At 44.0% G+C, this 10,294-nt stretch overlaps 1 protein-coding gene across 5 annotated transcripts in view; it reads left to right on the top strand.

The window, feature by feature from the left end:
- Nucleotides 1-7,254, top strand: part of otud7a (OTU deubiquitinase 7A) — a 53,612-nt gene extending 46,358 nt beyond the window's left edge. For 3 of the 5 annotated variants that reach the window (XM_061774460.1, XM_061774459.1, XM_061774461.1), the window contains one exon: nucleotides 213-2,470. In XM_061774460.1, coding sequence (XP_061630444.1) covers nucleotides 213-1,763 — 1,551 coding nt within the window. In that variant the 3' untranslated portion in view covers nucleotides 1,764-2,470. Of the gene's footprint in view, nucleotides 1-212; nucleotides 2,471-2,979 lie in introns of those variants that run through there. The other 2 variants (XR_009788671.1, XR_009788670.1) reach the window with 2 other exon arrangements.
- The last annotated feature ends 3,040 nt before the right edge of the window (nucleotides 7,255-10,294 follow it).

Raw genomic sequence — 10,294 nt, forward strand, 5'->3', positions numbered from 1 at the left:
ATTATTTTTATTTATTTTAATTATAAGTAAAATCAGATTGGCACGCCTGATGATCTCTCACGGCAGTGGTTGAGAATCACCGCTTTCGAGAAACTTTACACCATGTGCTGTTGAAGTTGGAGAGTTCAATGAATTATAAATGATTATGAAAATGTCACTGAGGCATTAGTGCTTCAACAATGTTCTTTGTTTTTCATCTTTGTGCAATGTAGGCTCCCCTGGCTCAGCCTGAGTCTCCGACCGCATCTGCAGGTGAGGACGTGCAGTCCCTGGCTGAGTCCATTGACTCTGACCGTGAGTCTGTTGGCAGCAACTCCAATGTCAACACGGGCAAGAGCAACAAGGACAAGGACAAAGAGAAACCGCAGCATCGCAAAGACAAAGACAAGAGCCGGGCCGATTCTGTAGCTAACAAGCTAGGTAGCTTCAGCAAAACACTGGGAATCAAGCTAAAGAAGAACATGGGGGGCCTGGGTGGTCTAGTGCACGGCAAAATGAACAAATCCAACTCTGGCTCAAGTCGAAGTGGGGAGAATGGAGCAGAAAAGACAAAAAAGAAAGACTCTAAGTCACCCAAAGGGACTAAAGATGAGACGGGCCACTCAGCCAGCTCCACTTCCTCTGAAAAGGCCACAAGCCCCTCCCCTACAGATCGAGACAAACCCTCCAGCTCCTCCCCCACCGACAGAACGGACAGTGCAGGGAGGGTCTCGGGGGACAAGAGCCTTGAGAACTGGAAATACAGCACAGACGTCAAGCTCAGCCTCAACATCTTGCGGGCCGCCATGCAGGGCGAGCGCAAGTTCATCTTTGCGGGCCTCCTCCTCACCAGCCACCGACACCAGTTCCACGAGGAGATGATCAGCTACTACCTGACCAACGCCCAGGAGCGCTTCAGCCAGGAGCAGGAGCAGAAGAGGAAGGAGGCCGAGAAGAATCCCCCGGTCTCCAGTGAGGTGGCCGCCAAGAAGCCGGAAAACGAGAGCGTCTTCCAAAGGGAGAGATCGGACAGCTCGCCCCCGGAGAGCTGCTCTCCTGTCCTGCCCCACCACACCTACGCCCCGCAGCCCACCGTGGCGCTCAAGTTACAAGGCAGGAACAGTCCCATCCCCGTGGCCCCTCACGTCTCGTTACCGGTTCCTCCGCTCACCCCGCCCGCAACCTCCCACCACGTCCCCCACCCTGCCTCTGCGCCTTACTCCTCCCCCAGTTTTGGTGCTAAGAGACTTGGGCCCGTTCCCGTGTCCGCCCACTACAGCCATACCCCTCCCATCCAGAGGCACAGTGTGATTCACCTACAAGATGTCAACATGCAATCCCCCATCGTCGACCCCTATAAGCCCGTGGTGGGCACCCTCAAGACATGCGCCACCTACCCACAGCAGAACCGCACGCTGTCCTCGCAGAGCTACAGCCCTGCTCGCTTGTCGGGCGTGCGTACCGCCAACACCCTGGAAACGCTGGCGTACAACATGCCCGGGGAACACAAGTCCCACACGTACACCAACGGATTCAACGCGGGAGACATTCAAGACTGCCTGGAGTTCGCCGACGAGGACAACTCGTCTTACACCTGGCTCAACCAAGACAAAACCAAAGGGCGCAGCTCTGGAAGCCCTTTGTACTGCTTTCAGCAGCGCCGCTGCAAGAGGGACAACTGCTCCTTCTACGGCAGGCCCGAAACTGACCACTACTGCTCCTACTGCTACAGGGAGGAGCTCAAGCGCAGGGAGAGGGAGAGCAAAGTGCAGAGGCCCACATAGCCATCGCCGCCAAGGGAGCGACGCTACTTGCACTTTGCATCCACAACAACACGATGGCAAACCTCTTGTTATTTTGTTGGAAGAATGCTCTTTTATTCCTGCCCCCTTTCCTTGTTAGTCAAGATGAGGGAAGCAGAACTCAAAACGGTGAGCAGCTTTGGCCAGATGTTGTTGTGCTTTTTTATTATTATTATTATTATTTAGACTTTTACTTGTTTTAGAGTAAAAGTCATCTGTCTCTCTTTGCGATGTTGCAAAGAGGACTCTCTTTATTTTTCATTGTAGAAATGATTTCGATCTCATGTTGGGGGAGCATTTTAGCGAATCAGTTTTGAATGCAATACCTCTACTTAGTTGCTCAAATTCACTCTGGAAGATTTGTAGTTGTTTTGCAATCAAAAAAGAAGGGGAGATTGGTATTAGCTTTGGAAGCAATAAATTGGTTATCTCCTGCTACACTCTCCCCAATTTTGTCTATGCACCAATAATATATAGATACTGTAGGTTAACTGTGGCTTGTAAATTGTCAAAGAATGTCACGGTGTGCTCCCAGGAGCAAATTTGAACTACAGGACTTCAAACATTTATGCGATATAGCTTAATGTTGGTTTACCTTGGCTCCGCGAAGGATATGACGGGTCAAAAGTGGCTTTGTTTTTGAAAGGAATTTCCTGTGCCAAACACTGAACAATGGACCGCTTCTCAAATATGCAGTGTTCATGGTGTGTCCCTCTGAGTTGCCTGTCTAATACTCCTAATTGGTAAGTGTCTTAGATGAGAAGAATCGTGGGTAGTAAGAGCAAGAGCAGATGCGTATTTGTCTGAAGTGTGATTACGTGTGTGTGTCCCTGTAGGCCCGACCACCCGTCTGTCTCCCACGCAAACACGGTGTGCAGTCATGCTTTTTATCACTACGTAGTGACCGGTCCCGTGAGACATTGTGCGTCCTTTGTCCACATGTAGAGGCCGTTTAAAGAAGCACCTGCTGCTATACTGTAAGAGCACCTCAAGCCTTTGTGATCATCAGTGCTTTAACCAATCAGTGGGTTTGGGGGAGGAAGAGGGGGGGAACAGGAAAAACCCGGGCCTCCAAGTGCTTTCTGCTCATTGAACATGACGACTGTAAAGAAGCCGTGTTTGTGTTGCCGTTTGTTCTGGTGATGCTGTTTGTCGATAATGTACCATGCTGTCCTTAACAAAGTGTGTCCTGGCCAAGGATGTCCACTGCGGTTCGCTTCTGTCGGTCCTGTCCACACTGCGGTGTCGCTCCTCCTCCACCTCTTCGTTTCTACGTGACCCCCTTCATGGACTCCCACCATGTTAGGACTGTAAGATATGATTTTGTATTCCTTTAAGACTTTTACACTACTTTAAATTATTGATTTGCACATTAGGTACAGATGTATATATGAACAAAATAATAGTTTATTGTTACAAACATAATTTGTCTGTCTTTATTTTCTTGGAACATATACAGTAGATGGATTTTTTTCACAGTAATAGGGACCGAGCCCTGCCACGTATAGGGAAACACCGTGAGTAATTGATGCCCCATAAAATATTTATACATGCCTATATTAATAGTTTAAACAATAAATATACCACAAGCAATTACCACCATGCAGTTTAAATCATTTAAAACATTTTACCACATTACCCTTAAAAATAAATGGCTTACATATTGTTTGATTTAAAAACAAATAAATAAATAAATTTAAGAAAAAACAAGTATTGCATTTGCAGCAAAGACTCCCGTAACGTCCACAAACAACCTAAGCTCCTACCTGACATACTAACCTTTACTCTAAATTGAGATATATCTCTTCAATATGCTTCCTGGACACCAAATTGCGAGGCTACTATCCTATTTAGACGGGGCTTTGGCAGCATTTAAAAATCCTCTCAAAAAATGCACAAAAACTGCAAATAGGTGAATTTTGGGGCGAATAGCTGGAAAACAAACAGGTGAATTCGTAAATAAACTGGAAATATGCGGGCGATTACTGTCAATGCTCTGTGCTGGGCAGCACGGTGGTTGAGAGGTTGCCATGTCTGACTCACAGTTGCGAAGTACAGTGTTCAAATCTTTCCTCCAGCCTTCCTGTGTGGAGTTGGCATTTTCTGTGCTTGTGTGGGTTTTCTCTGAGTGTGGGTACTCTGGCTTCATTCCACATTCCAAAAACAATGACACTAAATTGTCCATACAAGTGAACGTGTGAATGCTTGTTTTTCTAAATGTGCCCTGCGATTGGCTGGCGACCAGTCCAGGGTATACCCTGGCTCTCGCCCCAAAGTCAGCTACGATAGGCTCAAGCTTACCCGTGACCCTATTGAAGACAAGTAATGTAGAAAATGGATGGACGGATGGTATGGTATGTGCTTTCACTTTTCACTAGCAATCCAGTGTAATGTCCTCTGAGTTTTTTTCCACAGGGTCTAAAACCAGATGATAATAGTTTGAATTGATGGAGTTACACACACCTTGAATTAATTGTGCACAGTTACATTCAATGTGATGCCATGAGACTTTATTTGGAAATGTTATCAACAATCAAGCACTATATAAGCTTTAAGCTCCGCTATTTTCCAGCAAATCCCCACTGCCATGATGAATCATCAAACTCCAAAAATATGGCTGACATGCTGCACTGAAATCAATACTTTCAAAGTCAATAGTCATATTTGTGAGCGATTTATTAATTAAAAACAACTGTGTGATTACCCCCACCCCCAGTAATGCAATTATGTGACCTGCAATGCACTCCACAAATGCAGCCGACATGCACGTTCCAATGAAAACGCAGTATTTTTCCACAAAATGCAATGATTAAGGCAGTGAGGTTAGCTACTTTTACTGCATAAGAATCATGAATTTAAAAGATTTATGCTTTTTAAAGTAGAACTTAAATATGTCCTGCCATAAATATGGTAAACATGTTGCCCACAGTTTCTTCATTAAAGAGAACATTTTTAAGTAACGCAAAAGCACATACTCCCTATTGATTTACAAAGCATTACTTTCTACTAAATACTGTAAGTGTGTGAATGTGCTCTAACCTCTTGTGCAACGTTGGGCTGAAGCTTTAACAAAGGGGAAAGTGCATACAGTGGAAACCAAATTTTCAAGGCCCTAAATTGAGACCGTTAAGCATATTGAAGAGCAACTCATGAAGTCAACTCACCGTTAGCAAGCCGCCCTCTACACTTCATCCAAGGGTGAGTAGTTTTATTTTAGCCTTCTGTATTTGCTTTAGTGTTCAGGCAGCACAGTGAACAAGTGGCCTCTCATTTCTGAGGTTCAGGGTCTGATTCTTGCTTCATGCCTTCCTGTCTGGAGTTTCTCCGGGCACTCGCACTACATACAAAAACATAAACATGCATGTTGGGTTCAATTGTCCATAGGTGGGAATGTAAGTGTGAATTGATGTCTGTATATGGCCTGTAATTAACTGGCGACCAATCCAGGGTGTAACCCACCTCTCACCCAGTCAGCTGGGAGGCCCCTGCTCACTTGTGTCCCTAATGAGGACAAGCTCGATAGAAAATTGATGGATTTTATTATTAGTAGTAATTAGGGCTGTGAAAAAAAAAAATCGGCTAAGTCGACTACATAAATTGGTGGGCGCAAAAATTTCTGCCTCGAGGCAATAGAAAGTATTAAAAGCATATTTGCGCCTCCCCAAACCAATTTACCATTTGGCCACTGTCCCATGTTTCCCACACGAACATTTTTTTGCAAACGGACTCACTGTTGGGTCAGTGGAGAAGTGTTGCCAAAAACAACAGAGCAGCATCTGTAAGTGAATTTTAAGACACTATTAGATGTGTAATGTACATATAACATGATGTATGAAGGCGTACCAAGTTCTCACATGGAAGAAAGTGGGGAAGTGACAAGAAAGGTTACTTCCTTGTTCTCTAGCCACAAATTTACTTTGTAAACAAATATAGTGCAGCTCAGCTGTTGGTTGGCTGACGCTGTGGCAAGCAATATGCCTTCGGCAGTACAGCAAACTCATTTGAAACAGCATTCAAAAATATAATATACTGTACGTGGGTTTTTTTAGAAGCTATTTTTAAACAAACAATCTTTATTCATAACTTCTATAAAAGTGGGTTGCAACAATAGGAAAATGCAGGTCCCAGGGTGACAACAGTTGAGAAAAACTGGTTTACACCCTATTTTTACTTTTACTACATACAAACCCCCATCACAGCACTCTTTATGAAACGCATGATATTCTATTTAAAGTTTCAGATTTTAAAAAAATAAAAATAAAATAAAAAATGTAAATCAGGCGCAGCAAGGATGAGTTGGTGCAGTGAGAAGGGAGAGAAGGTTACTTTGTGGGCTACAGCCTGGTGTGTGTGTGTGTGTGTGTGTGTGTGTGTGTGTGTGTGTGTCTTGTGACCGGACGGACACATGGGTTCAACTCTCCTCTGGGGGTTGGCTATTATGGACTGCAGCTTGTAATAAATATAAACCTTTAAGGGTGAAGCCATGAAACCTCCATGTGATGTCACGTTCACACAAACACACACACACACACAAGGGCGTGCTGTTGTCGCAGCACGGCGTATTCAAACAGGATGTGCTATTTGTGGCCCCTCCCCTTTTCCCCCTTGGATGGCAACGACCTCACACAGTCAAACATGGCCGCCTCTCATCGGGGTTGCCCTCCGTGACCTTCTTGAGGGTTAAGCCTCCCACTCAGCCGGTGCCAGCCACCAAAACGCCCGACCCACCATGCGCAGTGCCTAGAGTGGGTGGCCTCCGCTTTAGCAAACACATATACACACACACTCTCACACACAGACACTCTTGGATTGGGCAGGGTGCAGCTGCAGCAAATACGCGTGCGCCCGTGCGTGTGCGTGTGTGTGTGCGTGTGTGTGTGTGTGAGCTTGAGTGAGTGAACGACACTCACAATTGGACCCAAAGACTGCCCACACAGTTATGTAGCAACGATCGACACACAGGTTTCACCTTGACTGTGCTTGCCTATGGAAGCTGACAACGCAAGCAGGAAAAGTGTGAGTAAAGAGATCCATCAGTCAAGGCACCTCCTCCACCTCCACATCCTGTCTGCACTCACACACTGTAAGAGCGCATCCTCACTACGCAGGAGAAAGTGTGTCATCATCAGGGAGGGCCGACAACGTGACTGGAAGAGACCCTCAGAGAATGGGCCTCACACACACACACATCTCTCTCTATCTTTCTCTCTCACACACTCTTTTTAATATGGTGTATTTTTTAATATGGTTAGCATGCTTAACTGGTTTGTTGTAGTTTCATGACGAGAAACACAGGACACAGTATTAGGTACACCTGCACAATCGAATGAGAACCAAGACGAGATGTATCAAAAAACTAATGATGCTCTGTTTGATTGACATTGGGAGAGAAGTATTGTCAGATTAAGATTGTGGCTGTTTTTAGACCTACATTGCACTACTGACAGTTTCAAATATTTATTTATTTATTAATTTGAGACTTCAAATTTCGATACAGCTCCCAGGATAATACTAGGCAGTAATATTTGTTGCATAAATTTAACCAATTTTCTTTCTAGAATTTGTTAACCAAAAGGTATATCTTAATTTTTAATTCATTCATCTCATTAGATAAATTGAGTGATTGTAAATAATATTACAAAATGTCAAACACATTTTTAAACATTTATTTTTATTAGATAATGGCATGGTTATGTAATTATAATTTCATTTATTAGAAATAGAAAAATTATAATGAATTACCTATTAAAATAAACAAAATAAAGTAAAAATATCAGTAAATAGAAGAATTTTCTAGAAATATGAATTATTGAAATTTGTAAGTGGTTAATTAAAACTTCCTTTATTATAAACTACTGTATAAAAATGAGGAGGCACGGTGGCCGACTGGTTAGAGCGTCAGCCTCACAGTTCTGAGGACCCGGGTTCAATCCCCGGCCCCGCCTGTGTGGAGTTTGCATGTTCTCCCCGTGCCTGCGTGGGTTTTCTCCGGGTACTCCGGTTTCCTCCCACATCCCAAAAACATGCATGAATTGGAGACTCTAAATTGCCCGTAGGCATGACTGTGAGTGCGAATGGTTGTTTGTTCCTATGTGCCCTGCGATTGGCTGGCAACCAGTTCAGGGTGTACCCCGCCTCCTGCCCGATGACAGCTGGGATAGGCTCCAGCACGCCCGCGACCCTAGTGAGGAGAAGCGGCTCAGAAAATGGATGGATGGATGTATAAAAATGAGATAAAATTATTTCTTTCATGTTATGCCAAACAAATTTTACCTTTTTTAAATTCAGATGAACTGGTCAATCAGTCCCTTTTAAAATCAAATGTGGCCCTTGAGTGCAAAACATTTTCCCTGACTGGCACAAGAGTGACTTTGCTTTATTGTCCCTATGATTACCCAGACAGTTGCACATTGAACAGTGCAGACTAGATATAAAAATATAAACTCAGTAGAGGTATATTACAAATCCAAACCTGAATACATTTGACACTCATAACAATAAAAACAGCAACAACAGTGTAGCACTATAGAATTAAAACACCATCAATATTCCAATTGCTAAGTAGTAAGCATAAACATGAGCCTGTCGTGTTCTACATGTAATATGAATTAAATTTAATCCAAATTGTCCGTAGATGTGATTGTAAGTGTGAATGGTTGTTTGTCGGTATTGTGCCTTGGGACTGACTGGCAACCACTCCAGGGTGTTGACTCATTCTAAAATTTCACTCAAGAATTAAAGGATCCATATTGTGGAAAATTGGGCAACTTGGTTAAGTAGTGGTTAGCATGTCTCCCTTACAGTTCTGAGATTCTGGCGACCAGTCCAGTGTGTAGCCTGCCTATCACTCAAAGTCAGCAGAGATAGGCCCCGGCTCATCCTAATGAGGGCGAGCGATAAAGAAGACGGCTTGATGGATCGATTATGCAGGTGTCCCTAATGAAGTGTCCAGTGAGTGTACATGAAAGCCATGGGAAGTGAGCAGAAGCCCCTCGTGTTACCTCAATAAAATGAAAAGCTATCCTTTGGAGAACATGGCCGCTGTGTTGGCAAACCAAATGGTTCCGTAGTGCCAAGTGTGGCAGCTTGTGTGCCTCCAACCTGCCTGGAGACAAGCAGGGTGAAGACAGAATCATCAAGCAGAATTTCAAATGTTTGCACTTCCTTCCCGTCTAACGCTGCATTGCTGAGTCTACAAGAAAGACGGCGGCGGAGATGTTTTTTTTTTTTTTTTTTTTTTTGCAGTGGTGGGAGGGAGGTCCAGGGCTATTTAAAAAAAAAAAAAAAAAAGCCTTCTCTGCACTGACCTACATTTACATCATGAATTATAATATTTGTTCCATGAAATTGTACAAATGTATTCCCAGCAGCGTCACTGATGGTGTAGTGGTACACTCGCCTGACTTTGGTGCGGGCAGCGTTGGGTAAGTTCTCACTCAGTGACAGCGTGACTGTGCGTGTGAATGGTTTGTTCGTGTCTATATGTGCCAGGTGACTGACTGGCGACCAGTTCAGGGTGTAGTCCGCCTTTCGCCTGAAGTCCCCTGGGATAGGCTCCAGCGCCCCACGAACAGGATAAGCGGTGTTGAGAATGGATAGATGGATGGATATTCCCAGCAGGCTATTCTCTTCATTTCATAGCATTTCTCCTGGCTGCAGAGCTCGCAGAAAGTGATGTGGATGGTAGGTTGTTTTTTTTTTCCAATCAGATTTGAGTCTATTTGTTGCCATGTCAATCTGCCCAGAGCCTTCAGAATCAGCCATGCTTGCCGATGTAACTCAAACTATTTTAGCAATTGGACTCTTTCTTTAACTAATCAGATTTCAAAATGATCCTCACAGGGCCAGCAAGCCTGCCCACAATAACTTCAGCATTTTACCGTCTTCTGTTTGGTTGGTCAGAGCCAAACTTGTAACAGCCAACTTTAACTAGAAAACGCATCTTTACAGATCTACACACATCAATACATTGAATGATCAACATACCAACATTATAGATTGTTTGTGTAGGGATAGATGCATGCTTATTTGAAAGCTGACACAATGTAACAAATCTGGTCCGTAAAAAAAAAAAAAGAGTCCTCAGCCCATTGTTGATACCCTGTAGTTACTGTAAATATTTACACGGGTGAAATAAAGGACCAAGGTGTACTTCCTGTTGCAACAATAATACTCGCCTGTGTGAGAAACAAGCTCATCAGAGGCGGCTAGGTCTCCACCCTGCTCTGCTGTCATACTAAAAGGCTGCTTGAACCAATGAAATATAAACCTAAATGAGACACAGGAGGCCACATTTATTTGTACAGCACATTTCATTGCAGTGGCACCTCCAAAGTGGTTGTCAGAGTACACGTTGAAAAGAAAACTGAAACCCCAAAAGCCAACAAGCCAAAGAACACAGAATAAGAAATAAATCAACCAAGCCGTAAAATGTATTAATAGTGATATGAACATGGTTGGCAAGGCCCTTTCCCTCGCTTTCTTTGTTGCACTACTGCAACATGTTTAGTTTA

Source organism: Phyllopteryx taeniolatus, chromosome 5 (assembly GCF_024500385.1).
Source record: "Phyllopteryx taeniolatus isolate TA_2022b chromosome 5, UOR_Ptae_1.2, whole genome shotgun sequence".
Taxonomy (NCBI): Eukaryota; Metazoa; Chordata; class Actinopteri; order Syngnathiformes; family Syngnathidae; genus Phyllopteryx; species Phyllopteryx taeniolatus.